An 18,827-nucleotide genomic window follows, 5' to 3' on the forward strand; every position below is an offset into this window, starting at 1 on the left:
CAAGCCCCGGCCCCTAGCCCCGAAGACCCGGCCCCTAGCCCCGAAGCCCCAGCCCCTAGCCCCGAAGCCCATGCCCCTAGCCCCGAAGCCCCGGCCCCTAGTCTCCAAGGCCCGGCCCCTAGCCTACAAGCCCCGGACCCTAGCCTCCAAGCCCTGGCCCCTAGCCTCCAAGTCCCGGCCCCTAGGCCGCAAGCCCCGGCCCCTAGCCCCGAAGCCCCGGCCCCTAGATCCGAAGCCCCGGCCCCTAGATCCGAAGCCCCGGCCCCTAGCCTCCAAGCCCCGGCCCCTAGCCCCGAAGTTCCGGCCCCTAGCCTCCAAGCCCGGCCCCTAGCCGCGAAGCTCCGGCCCCTAGCCGCGAAGCTCCGGCCCCTAGCCCCGAAGCCCCAGCCCCTAGCCCCGAAGCCCCGGCCCCTAGCCTCCAAGCCCCGGCCCCTAGCCCTGAAGACCCGGCCCCTAGCCCCGAAGCCCCAGCCCCTAGCCCCGAAGCCCAGGCCCCTAGCCCCGAAGCCCCGGCCCCTAGCCTCCAAGCCCTGGCCCCTAGCCTCCAAGCCCCGGCCCCTAGCCCCGAAGCTCTGGCCCCTAGCCTCCAAGCCCCAGCCCCTAGCCTCCAAGCCCCGGCCCCTAGCCCCGAAGCCCCGGCCCCTAGCCCCGAAGCCCCGGCCCCTAGCCTCCAAGCCCCGGCCCCTAGCCTACAAGCCCGGCCCCTAGCCTCCAAGCCCCGGCCCCTAGCCCCGAAGCCCCGGCCCCTAGCCCCGAAGCCCCGGCCCCTAGCCTCCAAGCCCCGGCCCCTAGCCCCCAAGCCCCGGCCCCTAGCCCCGAAGCCCCCGCCCCTAGCCCAGAAGCCCCCGCCCCTAGCCTCCAAGCCCCGTCCCCTCGCCTCGAAGCCCCGTCCCCTAGCCTCCAAGCCCCGGACCCTAGCCTCCAAGCACGGCCCCTAGCCTCCAAGCCCCGGCCCCTAGCCCCGAAGCCCTGGCCCCTTGCCCCGAAGCCCCGGCCCCTAGCCCCGAACCCCAGGCCCCTAGCGCCGAAGCCCCGGCCCCTAGCCTCCAAGCCCCGGCCCCTAGCCCCGAAGCCCCGGCCCCTAGCCTCCAAGCCCCGGCCCCTAGCCCCCAAGCCCCGGCCCCTAGCCCTTAAGCCCCGGCCCCTAGCCCCCAAGCCCCGGCCCCTAGCCCTTAAGCCCCGGCCCCTAGCCTCGAAGCCCCCGCCCCTAGCCCAGAAGCCCCCGCCCCTAGCCTCCAAGCCCCGGCCCCTAGCCTCCAAGCCCGGCCCCTAGCCTCCAAGCCCCGGCCCCTAGCCCCGAAGACCCGGCCCCTAGCCCCGAAGCCCAGGCCCCTAGCCCCGAAGCCCCGGCCCCTAGTCTCCAAGGCCCGGCCCCTAGCCTCCAAGCCCTGGCACCTAGCCTCCAAGCCCCGGCCCCTAGGCCCCAAGCCCCGGCCCCTAGCCCTTAAGCCCCGGCCCCTAGCCCCCAAGCCCCGCCCCCTAGCCCTTAAGCCCCGGCCCCTAGCCTCGAAGCCCCCGCCCCTAGCCCAGAAGCCCCCGCCCCTAGCCTCCAAGCCCCGGCCCCTAGCCTCCAAGCCCGGCCCCTAGCCTCCAAGCCCCGGCCCCTAGCCCCGAAGCCCCGGCCCCTAGCCTCCAAGCCCAGGCCCCTAGCCCCGAAGCCCTGGCCCCTTGCCCCGAAGCTCTGGACCCTAGCCCCGAAGCCCCGGCCCCTAGCCCCGAACCCCAGGCCCCTAGCGCCGAAGCCCCGGCCCCTAGCCTCCAAGCCCCGGCCCCTAGCCTCCAAGCCCCGGCCCCTAGCCCCGAAGCCCCGGCCCCTAGCCCCGAAGCTCCGGCCCCTAGCCTCAAAGCCCCGGCCCCTAGCCCCGAAGCCCCGGCCCCTAGCCTCCAAGCCCGGCCCCTAGCCTCCAAGCCCCGGCCCCTAGCCCCGAAGCCCCGGCCCCTAGCCTCCAAGCCCCGGCCCCTAGCCCCGAAGACCCGGCCCCTAGCCCCGAAGCCCCAGCCCCTAGCCCCGAAGCCCAGGCCCCTAGCCCCGAAGCCCCGGCCCCTAGTCTCCAAGGCCCGGCCCCTAGCCTACAAGCCCCGGACCCTAGCCCCGAAGCCCCGGCCCCTAGCCCCGAAGCCCCGGCCCCTAGCCCCGAAGCCCGGCCCCTAGCCTCCAAGCCCCGGCCCCTAGCCCCGAAGCCCCGGCCCCTAGCCCCGAAGCCCGGCCCCTAGCCTCCAAGCCCCGGCCCCTAGCCTCCAAGTCCCGGCCCCTAGGCCCCAAGCCCCGGCCCCTAGCCCCGAAGCCCCGGCCCCTAGCCTCCAAGCCCTGGCCCCTAGCCTCCAAGTCCCGGCCCCTAGGCCCCAAGCCCCGGCCCCTAGCCCCGAAGCCCCGGCCCCTAGCCTCCAAGCCCTGGCCCCTAGCCTCCAAGTCCCGGCCCCTAGCCTCCAAGCCCCGGCCCCTAGCCTCCAAGCCCCGGCCCCTAGCCCCGAAGCCCCGGCCCCTAGATCCGAAGCCCCGGCCCCTAGCCTCCAAGCCCCGGCCCCTAGCCCCGAAGTTCCGGCCCCTAGCCCCGAAGCTCCGGCCCCTAGCCTCCAAGCCCCGGCCCGTAGCCCCGAAGTTCCGGCCCCTAGCCGCGAAGCTCCGGCCCCTAGCCCCGAAGCCCCGGCCCCTAGCCCCGAAGCCCAGGCCCCTAGCCTCCAAGCCCCGGCCCCTAGCCTCCAAGCCCCGGCCCCTAGCCTCCAAGCCCCGGCCCCTAGCCCCGAAGCCCAGGCCCCTAGCCCCGAAGCCCCGGCCCCTAGCCTCGAAGCCCCGGCCCCTAGCCTCCAAGCCCCGGCCCCTAGCCCCGAAGCCCAGGCCCCTAGCCTCCAAGCCCCGGCCCCTAGCCCCGAAGTCCCGGCCCTTAGCCCCGAAGCCCCGGCCCGTAGCCTCCAAGCCCCGGCCCCTAGCCCCGAAGCCCCGGCCCCTAGCCCCGAAGCCCCGGCCCCTAGCCCCGAAGCCCGGCCCCTAGCCTCCAAGCCCCGGCCCCTAGCCCCGAAGCCCCGGCCCCTAGCCTCCAAGCCCCGGCCCCTAGCCTCCAAGCCCCGGCCCCTAGCCCCCAAGCCCCGGCCCCTAGCCCCGAAGCCCCCGCCCCTAGCCCAGAAGCCCCCGCCCCTAGCCCCGAAGCCCCGGCCCCTAGCCTCCAAGCCCCGGCCCATAGCCTCCAAGCCCGGCCCCTAGCCTCCAAGCCCCGGCCCCTAGCCCCGAAGCCCTGGCCCCTTGCCCCGAAGCCCCGGCCCCTTGCCCCGAAGCCCCGGCCCCTAGCCTCCAAGCCCCGGCCCCTAGCCCCGAAGCCCCGGCCCCTAGCCTCCAAGCCCCGGCCCCTAGCCTCCAAGCCCCGGCCCCTAGCCCCGAAGTTCCGGCCCCTAGCCCCGAAGCCCCGGCCCCTAGCCCCGGCCCCTAGCCCCGAAGCCCCGGCCCCTAGCCTCCGAGCCCCGGCCCCTAGCCCCGAAGCCCCGGCCCCTAGCCCCCAAGCCCCGGCCCCTAGCCCCCAAGCCCCGGCCCCTAGCCTCCAACCACGTTTATTTCCTTCTCCCCCCCCCCCCCCCCCTTTTTATTTTATTTCTTTTCCTTTTCTTTGCCGCCGCCTGCGCCCCTGGCCCCCGCCCCCCACCCCCCCACCCACCCCCCCCAACCCCCAGGGCTCCGCACCCCCGGCCGGGCGGCGACCCCGCTCCCCGAATCTCCCGGCAGGGCTGCTCCTGGCTCGGCCGAGGTCGGCTCCAAGGCCGGCTCGCCCCCGTCGTCCGGCTCGGTGGCGACGGGCTGGCGGGAGGGCCGGGGCCGCGCGGGGCCCCCCCGCTTATCCCCGGCCCGTCGCTCGTGACCGGTACCCGGCGGGTCGGGGCCGCCGCCGCCGCCGCCGCCGCCGTCTCGTCCGTCCGTCGGTCCCGTCCGTCCGCCCGTGTCCCGTTCCACGGCCCCGCCAGGCGGCTCGCCGCCGGGCTGCCTCCGCGGAGGGTCCGGCCTCCCGAGCCGCTCTCGGCCGGCGGTGGGAAGCCCCTTGCGCGTCTCCTGGAGGCCTGGAAGGAAGGGAGAAGAGCGCGGGCCGTTAGCCGGGCGGACCTGCCGCACCGCCACGTCGCTCCCCGCGGCCCGTCAATCCCGAGAAGGCCGCTCGGCGGTCCGGCGGGCCTCCGAGCGGGGTCGCTCGGCCGCCGGACAGAGGGTCCCGCCCCGGCCCGGTCGGCCGGTACTCTCCGCTCCGGGGCGCCCCGCTGGCGACGGAGCGGGCGACGGCCCTCGGTTACGAGCGCGGCCCGCCTCGCCGGAGGCCCCGAGCCGGGGCCCTGCCCGCATGGCCGCCCGAGCCGGGCCCCGGGCACCCGGCTCTCTTCGACGGGTCGAGGCGCCCGGACGCCGCCCGCCCGGGGACGGCTTCGACCGGGAGCCGAGGCGAGCCGAGCCCCACGGGGGTGGGGGCCGGGCCGCGGCGGGGCCCACGACGCAGGCTGGAAACAGAGAAATCGGCGTTAGCGAGTCTTCTTCGTTTCTTTTCCGCACACGCGCGCCAACACCACCCCACCCCCCCCCACCCGGGGCAGGCCCCGCACCCACCGACGCAACGCGCCCTTGCCCCCACCCCCCCCGAGCCGGACCCCCCCCTTGGCCCGACCCCCCTCGCCTGTGCCGCCGCACGCACAAGCGTCCGCGCGAGCGCCCACGCGCTCGGCCCCACAACTGGCCCCGCGCCCGAACCCCTGGCCCGGCGTGCCCTCGTGTGCCCACGCAGGCATTCAGGCACACGCAAAGGGGCCCCGCTGCAGCGCCCCCCCCCCCACCCCCAAGTCCCCCGGCCAAACCTCCTGACGTTGCCCGCATGCACACGCACACGCACCACACACACAAGCAACGGAACCCCCGCCCCCGCCCCCCCCCCCCGCGGCTCCCCCCCCCCACCCCCCACCGCTGCCGTCGCGGGCCCCCTACATCACCGCCCCCCCCCACCCCGCCACCCCCCCCCCCACCCCGCCGCCCCGCTTTTTTTTCGCCACGTGCTTTGCTGCGAGCCCGGACCCCGCCGCCTTCCCGCCCGCCCTGCAGAAGGGACCGGGCGGGCTTTAGGAGCCAGGCGGGAGAGGGAAGCCCCGGCGGGCGCGCCGTCTCTAACCCCGGCTAGCTGCCTCCTGTCTCGTGCCCCGGCACGGGCTCTGCTCTCCCGCCGCCACCCCACCACCCCGCCGCCTCCCACCCCACCCCCCCCCCCCCCCCCCGCCCGCCACCACCCCCCGCGTCCCAGTCCCCGACCCTCTCAGCCGGTCTGCGTTCTGTGTTTCCGCCCCGCCGCGCGCCTGCTCGCCCGCCCAACCCCGCCCGCGCCCCCCCCCCCCCCCACCGGACGAACGCGAAAGCGGGCGGGGGGGTGGGGGGTAACGAAGCAAAACAAACACGCGGGGCGTGGGGGGGGGGGGGGGGAAGCCCCTCCCAAGCGACCCCACTTCCCTGAAAACAGACACCGTGCCCTCTCTCCAGCCTACCTGCCTCTGCGCCAGGCTCCGCGCCTGCTCGCCGACCGCTCTCGCCCGCCTCTGCTCCAGCCTCCCTTCCCTGCCCCCGCCGCCGCCGCGCCTGAGCGCGGGACCGTTGGAGTGGCGGGAGCGGCGGGGCAGTTGCAGAGCAGCGGGTGGAGCGCGCCTGCGCCAGGCGCGCGGCTGTGGAGAGCCCCCCCCCACCCCAAGCCCCCGCCCCCCCCCCCACCTTCCCCCGCCCCCCCCCCCCCCCCCGCGAGGTGTGTGCGGGTGGTGTGAGGCGAGTGCAGGAGTGCGGGTGGTGCCTCTGTCGGGGTCTCTGTCTGGGACGGGTGGGGAACACGACACACACGGCGACGCGGCGTCTGCAGGATCGCAGCTCTGTGCAGTAACGGATTTGTTTTGTTTTATTAAAAAAAAAGTCCAAATAAAAGAAAACGATAGCAAGAGTTGGGGGGGGGGCGGGGGGGGGGGCGGGGGGGGGGGCGCTGAGGGGAGTGGGGATCGGGCAGGGAATTAAAAAAAAAGAAATCCCGGAGACAGGCGGATACAGGCGCCCTGTCCTGAGGTCTCCCGGCGGACGGCAAACTTGTAGCGGGCGTCCGTTCGGCTCGCTCGGGGGGCTGCTGCCTCCAGCCGCTTCCCGGCCAGCCTGGGGAGGGAAAAAGCCGGCCGGCCGGCCAGACTTGCGGCGAGATCCGCTGCAGAGCGTCTGCACAGGTGGGGGTGCGGGCGGAGCGGAGCGGAGGCCGGGTGAGCGCACGGCAGCCACCGCGGGCGGGGAAGGAACGGGGTGGGGTGTGGGGGGGGGGGGGGTGGGGGAGCCGGTCGGTCTGTGAGTGCAGGCGTGTGCACGCGTGAGTGTGGGTGGGGCCGCGCGGGTGTCAGGGGGGGCCTCAAGAAAATTAAAATCAGAAAACCAAAAAAAAAAAACAAACAAAAAACCCGCCACGGTTTAAAATTTTTTATTAATATCAGTCCCTAAAGTCCTAAAATCACAAAAGCGAAAGAGGGGAGGGGGTGAGCGGCGGCGGTGGGGCTCGGCGGCGGCTGCCAGGTCTACCCGGCTCCGCCGGGGCCACCAGGTCTACCGGCTTCCGGGGCTCGGCGGCGGCTGCCAGGTCTACCCAGCTCCGGGGCTCGGCGGCGGCTGCCAGGTCTACCCGCTTCCGGGGCTCGGCGGCGGCTGCCAGGTCTACCCGGCTCCGCCGGGGCCACCAGGTCTACCCGCTTCCGGGGCTCGGCGGCGGCTGCCAGGTCTACCCGGCTCCGCCGGGGCCACCAGGTCTACCCGCTTCCGGGGCTCGGCGGCGGCTGCCAGGTCTACCCGCTTCCGGGGCCGGGGTCGCCTGCTCTGGCCGTCGACCGCCGGGTGGCACTGCCGGAACGTTCGGCCGCTGGGGCGGCCAGGTCTACCCCGCTCCGGCGGGTCTTTGCCTCTGGCCGCGGTGGGGGGGCGCGGTAGACCTGATGTCCCCATCAGCCCCTCGGAACTGCCGAAGGGGTCGTTGTGTTTCGCTGCCTCCAGTTACGTCATGGTAAAAGTCGGCGTCGCTGTTGCGCCTCCTGCTTCCTGCATCTGCAAATTAGCGAGACTTGGAAAGCAGGACGGTGTCCTTGGTCTCATTCACAACAACTGGTATCATCAGGGTGTTTATGAACATTCTTCAACATGTCATTTAAAGTTAACAGTCTCTCATTTTTAATGAATTAGACAAAATCATACCAAAATAATGAAATCTATCAAAGGAATTTTAGTACTAATATTAATAATACTTTTTGTTTTACTGATTATGGAGATTAGTTATAAGTAAATGAGACTTATTAAAAAAAAATAAGTCTCAAAGAGGGGAAATGTTACATGACATAAATGTTGAAAATTAAATATCAGTATGAGGTGATTCTTGCTAAATGTAGAACCGTAGTCACATAGGTTAAATTTTATATGAAATCTATTTGTCCTTAGAGGGAATGGGACCTCAGAGATACTATAATACCCATTTGTTAGAAGTTAGCCTAGCATATCGTTAATACAATGGTAAGTCCCAAACACCCCAAACACCACCTGTAGAAATAGGCCCTGAGCCATCACTTTGGAGCCAGGAAAATCAAGGAGCAACGCAACCTGTTCTCAAGACCAGAGATGGAGATTTCAAGGAGGAGTTTGACCAGCAAATTCGAGGAGGGGGCGTTCTGACAACCACCAAGACCACCAAAAGACCCTCGACTCAAAAGACTGAGCATGCGCAAGTGGGTGGGGAATATTATAATGATTTCTTGGGAAGTTGATGTTTATGTATAATATTTCTCAGAAATTTAGTGAATATGTATAATTAATGTGTATTTAACCTGTGCTGTTGATCGAACAGGGGTTCACACTGGGTGGAGTGATCCCCCATGCGCCCAGCGCTGCAATAAAGAAGTGCCTGCTTCTTACCTTCTCCTTGCTGTTAAGGAGTTTTATTCCAGATTTCGGTAACAACAGGGGCATCATATCCCCAGGATCTAGCCCAACAACCACGTCCCACCCAGCCCTGAGGAGTTTCTGTCCCTGCTTCTTCTCACATAAATGCTGCTGTGTGTCACTAAGAACTGTACAAAGCTGAAGGAAGGTAAAGTCAAATATCTAGAGGTCAGGGACCTGAGAAACCTCCCTGTCCTACTGCCGCACCTTCCTAATTTCCTCAATCTGCTTGTGGCTTCTTCTCTGCTCTTCCTTCTCCTTAGCCACCTCTGGTTCTGCATCTTCTCTGAGGGCTTCCCTGGGCAGAAAAGGGGAAAAGACATTTGGCCCCACACCATCATGCTAATGCTTCGAGACAGCCTTGGATCTGGGATGCCAGCCCAGACAGCATGGTTCGGCACAGCACATTTCGCTCTCCCTTCCTCTTGGCAGTTTAGTCCCAGGCCAGGAGGTCCCCACAGATGCATAAAGGAACAATGCAGGCCCCCCAACCATGGCCAGCTCAAATCCCAGCCTCATTTCCAGTTGTAAGTCCTCCTCATGCACCACAATGTCCGTGGCACAGAGGACAGCGGCCAGCATGGGCAAGTCCTGTTCTGCCGCAGGTTCGCTGTGGTGCAGGCAGCTGCTGGTGAGGCACTGTGGCACTGCAGGCACATTAGATATAAGGAAAGGTTTCTCACAAGGACTGGAGAACAGCTATCCTGAGTTTCCTTCAGGTTTCCCAGCAGGTCGAGACATCCTCAGGGGATCAGACAAATCACACCTGGCTGGAGCAGCACATGGACAATTGGTGGGAAGAGTAAGGGAGAAAGCCCAGGCAGCCAATCAGAGGCAGCATCACCTCAGAGGAGGAGATTGACAGCCCTCCTGGCCTATGCCAGTGAAGACCAAGGTGAGAAGAAAGTGGGCTCTGCCGGTGGCCATGCCAAACTTTGACATGGCACACATGGGGCCTGCCCCGAGGCCGAGGAGCTCCCGACACAGGACTGGGAACCCTCTTCCCTGCTTCCACCCCATTCTCCTCCCTTTCGTCCCCGATCTGGCCATCCGCATGTACTCCATTATCGTGAGACCCCACCTGCAGCACTGCATCCAGCTCTGGAGCCTCCAACATCAGAAGGACATGGACCTGTTGGAGAGAGTCCAGAGGAGGCCTGGAAGATGATCAGAGGGCTGGAGCACCTCTCCTATGAGGACAGGGCTGAGAGAGCTGGGGCTGTTCAGCCTGGAGAAGAGAAGGCTCTGGGGAGACCTTAGAGTGGCCTTCCAGTACCTAAATGGAGCCTACAGGAAAGATGGGAGAAACTCTTTAGCAGGGTCTGTTGCAATAGGACGAGGGGTAATGGTTTCAAAATAGATGGAAGCAGATTCAGAGTGAACATCAGGAAAAAGACTTTCATGCTGACCGTGGTGGAACACTGGCACAGGTTGCCCAGAGAGGTGGTGGATGCCCCATCCCTGGAAACATTCCAGGCCAGGTTGGATGAGGCTCTGAGCAACCTGATCCGGTTAGAGATGCCCCTGCTCATTGCACGGAGCCTGGACTAGATGGCCTTGAAAGATCCCTTCCAACCCTAACAATTCTATGATTCTACGTTTTTTATTGTGCAAAGTCTCAGTTTTAGTTCCTAAAGTCTCCTTTTTAGAGTCCAAAGCTGCGTCTAGAGTGTCCAAAGCCTCATGTTCAGGCTCCAAAGCATCATTTATAGGATCCAGACAGTTGGTTTTAGGGTCCAAATTGTATCTTGAGAGTCCAAACTCTCCTTTTTATGATCCAAATGCCTCCTTTCAGACCAAAAGCTTCAATTTAGGTGCCATGCTTTGATTCCAGGGTTGAAGGCCCCACTTCTGCAGTGCACACTCTCAACATTAAGTTCCAGGACCTCATGTGTAAGTTCCAAAGCCTACTTTGAAGTTTCAAAGATTCACCTTAAGGGCCCAGAGCATCCTATCTAATGTGTAAAGTCTTATTTTGAAGGTCCAAAGCCTTATTTATAGGGTCCAGACGCTCACTTTTGGGCCCAAAGCCTCATTTTTAGCTTCCAAAGCTTCCTTTTCAGGGAACAAAGCCCCATTTTAAGGTCTCAGTTTTCAATCTGGAGGGCCCAAAGCCCATTCTGAGCTTCCAAAGACCCAATTTTTAAAGGGCAAAGCCTTAGGGTTTTGTACCAGAGCAACAGTTGAGAGTACAAACCCTATTTTTGTGGTTCAAAGCCTCATTTTCACTTTCAAAGCCTCATTTTTAGGGCCCAAAGCTGTATTTGCAAGGCCCAAACCCTCATTTTGAGGGTCCAAGGCTTTTACAGCTCTAAACCCACATTAGAGTGCCCAAATCTTTATACACTGGACAGGGGTTGCCCGGGCAACGGATCACTGCGGGGGCCCTTTGTGACCTCACTTTGTGACAGCCCGCAGTGCTGCATATACCCAGCGTGGGCCCCCCCACACAGTGTCCGGCAGGACAGCAACGGGACAGGGCAGGAGCGTGGGTCTGGCAAGGAGCCCCTGAGCGCAGACCACGCCTTTCCCCACTGCCCCCAGCAGCCCCGCGGCACTGAGACATTTACCCGAGGCTTCCCCAACCCTTTCCTCCATCCCACAAGATGGAAAGGAGACCCCCCAGCCATCCCAGGGTGGCCTGGGAGGAGGTGAAGGCTCCCAAAAAGAGCAGCAGGATCCAGCCACTAAAACACGGTGAGTGAGTGGCCTCCAGGCTGGCAGCAGGACACGGACCTTTCCAGCCCATCTGCAAGCGAGTTACTCAGCCCTGATCTTGGGGTTCTCCCTGATGTGTCATGCTGCAGCCTCGCAGCACTTTTGCTGAGCACCCTCAAGGCTGGACACCCTCGGGGAGACTGTGCCAGGGGAGCACGCACAGGGCTGGGCGAAGAGCAGAACTCCTTTTTCGGCTCTCTCCTGCCCTGGGGACCTCTCTACAGCCCTCCCTGCTCTCCTCCAGCTCTAGATGGCAGCTGGTTAGCTGTCTACGAAGAGGAAGAGAAAAGCGTGCGCTGCATCCAGGCTTTTCTCAAGAGCACCAACAAGGTAACTGCAGTCATTGCCCTGGCAGCTGTGCCTGCATCTCCTGATGGCCCCCCAGCTCTGCTGCCTGCTGCCAGTGCTCTGGTTGTGCTGGCCATGTGCCTCCCTCTCTCACGCTGCCCCTTGCCTCCCTGTGCCTGGTTTGCAGGATGAGATCCAGAAGATGCGTTTTCTCAATAGAATCCGCAGGCTGTGCAGAGCTGCCAGACACAAGGGCTTGTGGCAGGGCCTGGATGTCTTCTGCCACAGATTGGAGCTGACAGAGACTATCAGGGTGAGGAGACACCCAGCAGGTCTGGGGAAGGAGGCAGGGCCCTCGGGCAGCGGCACACTGTGACAGCAGTGCTGGAGTTGGGAGGGGGCGAAGGCGAGCGTGTGTGGGTCCCAAGCTGTCCCCGAGGGGACTTGAATGCTACTGAGTTCAGGGACTTGGGGCACTGCCAGTGGATGTCCCAGCACCCGGGGCATAAGGGGGGCATTCTGTGGGCCGGCACTGGGGTGGGGGGCAGAGGGGCTCTGCCAGCCCTGCCGAGCAGTGCCAACGCTCCTGGCACGAGGTGCTGCTGGCTGACAGCTCCCATCCCGCTTGTGCTCTGCAGGCACTGCTGCAAGAGGAGCCCAAGGACCACCTGCGCACGGCGGTGCGACAGCAAGCCATGCTGGCCATCGCTGCCTTGAGGTACCTGCCCAGCCCCTGCTTTTGACTCTGTCCCCAGAAGTGCCTGGAGGCACAGCTCCCAGCGCCTGTGTCCCACTGGCCCCTCTCTCTCTTTGCAGCACGGTGGGGACGGTGCTGGAGGGCAAAAAGCAGTCCCTCTTAGATGTCTGCTTCACCAGTGTCTTTGAGCTTCCTCCAAAGGAGGAGATGCAGGGCCTGGACATTTCCCGCTACCACGAGGTGAGCACTGGGGAGCTACAGGAGCTCTGGGGTCCCCTGGGGCCACCTGCCCACCCTGTGCCAAGAGACAACCGGACGTGCAAGGCTGGGCAGGCCCCTGCCTTTGCTTTCCCAGTCTCATCCTTCTCCCCTGTTCCCGTGGGCCTGGCCACGTGCAGTGCTGCAGGCTGCGCTGCCCACAGCAGCTTCTCTGCCCTGAGGCCTCTCCCGGGCACCGCGAGGCAGCGCGGGTGTCCTCCCCTTGCACAGGGAGTTCAGATCCATCTCCTGGGTGCGAGAGGGGTTGCTGAAAGACTGCCACCCGCCTTTGTCCTCCCTGCAGACCCTGCATGCCATGGACATGATGCTGCAGACGTTTATACTCAGCTCTCCCGCCTCCAGCCTCAGCGAGGAGCTGGAGAACATCTTGCAGGTCTGGCACGGGCACAGCGCGGGGTTGGCAGGGGCTGTTCTTCAAGGCTTTGCTCAAGCTCACAGGAAGCCTGGAGCGACTGCACGAGTCCAGCCAGGAGATAAGCAGCGCTGCTTCTGCTGGCATGGGCGGCAGCTCCCAGGGCACACCAGCAGCTTCTCTCCTCCCAGATGCTGCTGACCTCCACCAAGTCCACGATTGCAGCGGTACGCGAGAGGGCCGTGGGGAGGATTGCGATGCTGAGCTATTTGCTGGCCAGCTATTTCTCAGTGAAGGTAAGAGCCAGGGCCCTTCCAGCAAGCCGTCTCGCCTTCCCCGCACACCAGAGCAGCCTGCAGCAAGTCGGGGCACAGGCTAGGGCACTCGGCAAGGCTCTGCCCTGAAGCAGGCCTCTTGGTCCCTCCTTCCCCCATGGTCTCCCCTCAGCCCTTCTGATGTTCTGCCTCCCTTGCCCAGGGCTGCTATCACTTTGGAACAGAGGAGGACAGCCCTGACTGCTACGGAGACATCCATATCCCGATCCTGGGACAGCTGCTGGGACGTCTCATCCTTCTCAGCTCTTGCAAGGACAAAGACACCAGCTGTGCGGCTCTGGATGCTCTTCACCACCTCTTCAGTTTCATCCTGCAGCAAAGACGTAAGAGAAGCTGTAGCAGGCTGTGTCCCTCCACTTGCGCACACCTTTTCACACCTCTGCTTGTTTTCCTGAGCATTGCGATGGACTGTTCTTGTGCTTGCTGGAGGCTGTCCATGAATGTCAGCCAGCTTCCCTGACCTCCATGGCCCTTGGCAGCTGCTTTCTGTACAATCCCAACTCTATCATCTCTATCATTCTGCTGCAGAAGCTCAATGCTCACCTGAAGTACAGGATCTGTTCTCTGCTGCTCTCCTTAACCACTCCTCTCAGGATCTCAGACCTGGCTGTTTTGTGAGCCCTGCAGCCGTGTCCCAAAACGATTTTATCAGTGAAGAGCAGATCCAGCCAGGCATCAGGCCGGCTTGTCCCTCCAGTACCTGTAGCAAGAAGCTGTCCCTTCTCCTAATCCTTCCTCTTCATTCCTGAGGAATGTTCCCATCTTATTCCCATCACCCGTCACCCTTTGCTTTACACCCCTGCCCACCTCCTCCTCCTCTGACTGTGGGTCGTCACCTCCCTCCTCACTCACTCCTACTTCCATGCTCTCTTCATTGTTTAGGAAGCGTCTTAGCAAAATGCTGTGTCTTACCGACTCTTCTGTGTTTCCTCCATTTAGGCAATGTACTGCCAGAGGACCATCCAGAGTACCCAGAGTTACAATGGAGATGGGATTCCGAGAGCAGCTCGTCGCTCGCTTCGCTCCATAGCAACAACATGATGATGGTAATGAGCTCCCCCCTTGCTGGGACTCTGGTCCGTGGCATTGGCAGGAGGCTTGTGTGAGCAAAGGGACCCAGAATCAGTGGGGCTCAGCCAAGCAGCACCACCAGGTCATTCGGTGTGATTCATCTTGCCTGCTTTTCTTCCCCCTAGATGTTTGGAAAATGCCTCGAGCCTTCTGAGAGAACAGATGTCATCCTCACGGCCATCGAGGCCATGACAGACAACAGCATTTGTGACAAGGAGCAGGCCAGCGGCATGCTGGACGAGGCCATGAAAAATCCTTATTCCTGGCTGACAGACGTAAGCGGCCTGTGGCTGGATTGCCCGGCCCATGAGCCCTTTCAGGGCTTGCTCCTCCCTCCCTCCTTCCTTTCCTCCCTCACCCACCCCTCAACCCCTCCCTCCCACTCCCCAGTGTGTCCAGCACCTGCAGCTTTCCTAAGCCTAAAGAGAGGGACGGGAAGGGCAGCAGTTTCAGTGGCAGCAGCTGTGGAAACGGCTGTGCTCCAGTGGCAGCACCATCCTCACCTGTGTCCCCTCCAGGTGCCAAAGATCATAACTGGCATCCATGGAAACCTGGATGGCATCCGCGTGACACCAGCCCGGCAGAGCCTGGATGCACTCCTTCTCTTCCTGGCCAAGTGGTGCCCCAGGGAAGCGGTCAGGAGCTTGTTGAAGTTTTATCCACCAGCTGACAGGTATTGGCCCAGATACCCTTGAGGGCTTGTTCCCTGTGGGGAGAGGGGTGCGGAGACTCCAGCTGCCAGACCCTTGGGAAACTGCAGGACATCTTTGAGGAGCTGGGCCCTCCTTCCTGCCATGCTTCCCAGCACCAGTGGGTTGGCCAGGTCCGCAGCAGTCAAAGCTGGTCAAGCCAGCCCACAGCCCTACCACCACGCTCCTCCCTGCCCTCCAGGGAACACCACCTCGGCTCTCTCCTGCCTGCGTGGGCAGGGTCCCTGGGCACCCTAAGCAAGGGGGTGGGCAGGGCCAGGGCTGCAGGACAGTCTGGGTCTGGTGGGGCTGGCCCTGGCCCAGCCCGGTGGTCAAGGTAACCCTGCTGACCGAACGCTCTGGCTTGCAGCGCTGCCCTGGCCATGTGGGAGGTGATCTTCTCCCTGCCCCAGCCTTTGGAGAAAGTCTTGAGGGAGCTGCGCAGCGAAATCTGGAAGCAGTTAGTGTACAAGGTGTTCCATACCATCACAGACAACATCTGCATCCTCCAGCTGGCTGTGAGTGACCGGAGCAGGCCTTGGTCACCTGCAGCACTGTGCCTGCCCTCTCCCCTCCTATCTGCCCCCAGATGCTGTTCAGTTGCTCCTCAGAGGTGTGTGGGCTGGTGATGATTAGAGGACAGGAGGAGCCATCACAGACACTGTGCTGTGTGCGGCGAGGTGTAGGGCACTGGGGGATCCAAGAGACCCTGCACAGGCAGAGCTGTCCCCAGGATGGGCTGTCTGGCCCCAGTGCCCTTGCCCTGAGCTGCCAGTGGGATCCAGGAGCGCTGGGTGCGGGGAGCCCTGCAGGCTCTGCCAGTCTTTCACTGCCCTCTTCGTTGCAGCTGCTGGCTGCCAGCGACGTTGGGTCAGAGGATTTTGCCACCGTGTACAATGACTGGAGGTCTCTGCAGCACCCAAGCCTGGAGGTGCTCTCGCTGATGCTCCGAGGCCTCGTCACGCTGTCGCAGAGACCTGAGCTGGTGAGTGGGGCAGAGTTGAGTGCAGCCAAGTTGGCAGCCTGGGGCTGCTGGGGCAGTGGGTGATGTGGTGGCTTGGCCTTGGCTGGGAGTCAGGAGGTGGGGTGACGGCTCCAAACACCTTCCCTTCATGGAGGGGCCTGCTGCCTTCCTGGGGAGCTCTCCAGGCACAGAGGGTTACCAACCCATCGGCCCTTCACGCTGGTCAGAAAAGGGGATGGCTGAGCAGGGGGAGTCTTTGCTCTCCTACCATCTCTTCCCTCCCCCTGCTCTCCTTGCACCCCCGTCCGTGTGTCCGTGGCCACTGCCAGCCAGGAGGCTGCTGCAGCAATTCCCATGCTGGCTGCCAGGAAGCCGGACGGGAGGCTGGTGCTCAGTGACCAGAGCATTTTGGCCAGGGTGGTCTTTCACTGCTTCACAAAAAGGAAATGGTGTGTTTCATACAGGCAAGAAAAATGCAGGTCCTGCTGGAAGACCTCCTGGAGACCCTGCAGCATGCCAATGAAGATATCCAGATGAAGGCCCTGCTTGTCTTCAGAAACATGCTGGGTTGTATGAAGAAGAAGAAGGCCAGCCCCATCGCTCTGCAGCTGGCAGAGAAGCTCCTGCCACTCTTCAACAATGTAAGGCTGCTGCAGGAGCCTGAGCCAAGGCAATGGACATGCTGCAAGGACAGGTGCCGGTCAGCCCAGCCCTGTGGTCAGCGGTTGGGCAGGGCTGCTCCCCTCCTCACTCCCCTGGGCTCTGCAGCCCAGCACGGCTTCTCCCTGGCAGGCTGATGCCTCTGGGTGACCCGAGAGCCTATGCTGGGGCCCAGCTCGGCCCCTGTGCACAGCACCAGCAGCCCAAGAGCTGCTCTCAGAGCTTTGACGGCCTCCTCAGCTGCAGCACCAGGCAGGACTGGCCGTTGTCCCCAGGCGCCATGGCGGGGGCTGAGGCTGAGGCTGAGCTGTGTGCGCCGGAGGGATTTTCACCGGCCAGCCTGGTCTTCTCTTCAGCCTGTCGCTGGGGAGCTCTGCACTGGCACTGCCGGTATGGCTGATGGTGGATGCTGGGTGGCAAGGGGAGCACGTGGAGCATTGGCACCACCTGATGGAAACCTCTTTTGTGGCCTCTCTCAGGCCCAGGGCTATTCAGCTGCAGCTGCAGATCTGGCCCCTGTGTTCAGAACCTGACCCTGGGGCATCTCCCCCCACATCAGCCACGCTAACGCCCTTGTTCAGCATGGGCAGGGAGCGGCTGTTGCTGAAGTCCCCCTGTCCTCCTCCCTACCAGGAGTCCAGCCAGGTGCGGGAGCTCTCCATCAGCCTCTTCAGAGACGTGCTGAAGACTGTGGTGGGGAGAAACCGGACAAAGATGAAGAAGGCAGTGCAGAGGGTCCTGCTCCCGCTCTTCCTCCGGATGAACGACGAGATCAGGAGCGTGGCCAAGGTGCAGTGACTGGCGACCAGTGTCGTGGGGAGGGGAGTGCTGACACCATGGGCTCTTTTGCCTTCTCTGAGCCTCTGCTTCTCTTCAGGCCTCCAGGGAAGCCCTCCTAGTTGCTGCGGAGCTCCTGGGGCAGAAAGAGCTCAAGGACCTCACCCAGACAGAGCAGACATGGAGGACTGGAGTGTGCTTGGTGAGAACAACCCCAAATCTTAGGATCCAGGCTGGACGAGGGCTGCCTTGTGTGCCTGGGGCTGTGGGCTGTGCAGCTCTGCCTTCCCTGCTCTGCTCCAGCCCGGAGCCCAACGTCTGGAGCTGCATCTTCCTTCCCTGCCTTCAAGCACAGAGCCCCCTGGGGCTCTTCTTCAGGCCCCTCTCCCCTGCTCGCTGCCCCCTGGGTGCTGAAGTCTCCTCCCTGCCCATCCAGTGACCTGGCAGCAGGACAGAGGGATCTCAGTACCTCCAGGCTCCCTCTGCCTCTGGCTCTCTCTGAACCCCAGCCCCACAGGGCTGCTGGCTGGAGATGGGAAATGCCGGGAGGGAAGGGGAGTGTTGGTAGGAAGGGCTGCTCCAGCCGGCTGGGGAGGGTTGGTACCAGCCCCGTGCCCTTGTGCTCTCTCCAGCTGGCGCACAACAGGAGCAGGGTGGAAGAGTACCTGCAGCAGTGCCTACCGTACTTGGAGGACTCTCAGGCCACCATGCGAGAGGCAACCATCAGGTTCATCGGTGAGCCACAGCCCCTGGGGACCCTCTTCTGAAAGCCTGGCCCCAATCCCCGCTGTTGCACTGGCAACAAGGGGCAGCCCGTGGCTACCAGAGCCCTGAGGAGGGCCCAGCCACCATGCAGCTGGGCTCACTGGGAGCCTTGCTCGGTTCCACCACCCTCAGGGAGTGTCCTTCCCTGGGGTCAGCCCTGCTGAGGGGGAGGAGGGTGGGCAGCCACCTGGCAAAGTGAAGTTCTGACAAGAGATCTGTGCCTAGGGCTTGCTGCACGGCATCTGCGGGACCAAAGCTCAGAGAAGCTCTGCGATATCTGCAACGGTGAGGATGGGCGGTACTGTGCTGGCTGGGGCTGGTGGGGAAGGGGACAGAGCCTGGGCAGAGTGCTGGCACACCTGGAACTGCTGCAGGAAAACATGTCAGGGGCAGAAGAACATGTCAGGGGGACACGGGGCATTCGTCTCACCTCCTCTACTGGCCAGGGAATGAGATGGTTGGGCTGGCATGGTCTGGAGGAGACTCCTGGGGGTCTCTGCAGGCAGTGGGGGTTCACCTGTGCTCTGCTTCCTTCTCTTGCAGCTCTCCTGCCCTTGAGGAATGACCCTGAACCCTCGGTCACCTTCCTGGCAGCTCAGACCATCTTCATCCTGAACGACGAGATGTCAACATCAAGATGGATGCCAACATCAAGACGGAGCCTGCGGTCACTGTGCTGCTGGTGCTGCTGAGCCTTTGAGAGATTAAATTCTCCTCTCAAAAGTGGCTGTGTTAAAATACCTTTTTAAAAAATAAATCTGCAACAACAAGCTCAGTCCCATGCAATCCTTTGCCACAGGGCCCACCTTGAGGGTGCTGAGCAGACAGTGTCACTGCTGGCCTCTGCCGCTGCCTCAGGACTGACGTATCACCCAGACCCAGGGTGTCCTTGGAACAAAGCCCCAGCTGCCCCGCTAGACCACAAAACCCGGAGGGGAGGAGGAGAGAAGCTGTACCCCAAGCTTCCCCTCCTGAGACACCTCAGGGCACGAAAAGGCACCCATGTCTGCCAAGCTGGCAAGTCGTCCCATGTCCCACCATCAAAACCCTTTGCTGTACTGGGGAGCTGTGCTGGTTTGGGCTGGGATAGAGCTAATTTCCTTCACAGTACCTGGTGTGGGGCTATGTTTGTATTCCACACCATTTCTGTCAGGCTCAGGTCCCTCACTATCCAATCCATCCTCATGAGCCACCACTGCCCTTCCCATCCTTTGCCACAACACACGGGTGGCATTCCCACCTCTGCCCAGTGTCCCTGAAATGCCCACAAAACATCCCGTG

General features: G+C 63.5%; 1 protein-coding gene across 1 annotated transcript; it reads left to right on the plus strand.

Annotated features, from left to right (window-relative positions):
- The first annotated feature begins 15,317 nt into the window (after nucleotides 1-15,317).
- LOC147596048 (uncharacterized) lies at nucleotides 15,318-18,238 on the plus strand. Its single transcript, XM_086771701.1, has 6 exons — nucleotides 15,318-15,365; nucleotides 15,809-15,985; nucleotides 16,638-16,793; nucleotides 16,882-16,983; nucleotides 17,414-17,516; nucleotides 18,090-18,238. The coding sequence occupies exons 1-6, from the start codon at nucleotides 15,324-15,326 to the stop codon at nucleotides 18,236-18,238; spliced, it is 729 nt and encodes a 242-aa protein (XP_086627827.1). The 5' UTR covers nucleotides 15,318-15,323.
- The last annotated feature ends 589 nt before the right edge of the window (nucleotides 18,239-18,827 follow it).

The sequence above is a fragment of the Chlamydotis macqueenii genome, unplaced genomic scaffold (genome assembly GCF_036417535.1).
Source record: "Chlamydotis macqueenii isolate bChlMac1 unplaced genomic scaffold, bChlMac1.mat HAP1_SCAFFOLD_30, whole genome shotgun sequence".
NCBI lineage: Eukaryota > Metazoa > Chordata > Aves > Otidiformes > Otididae > Chlamydotis > Chlamydotis macqueenii.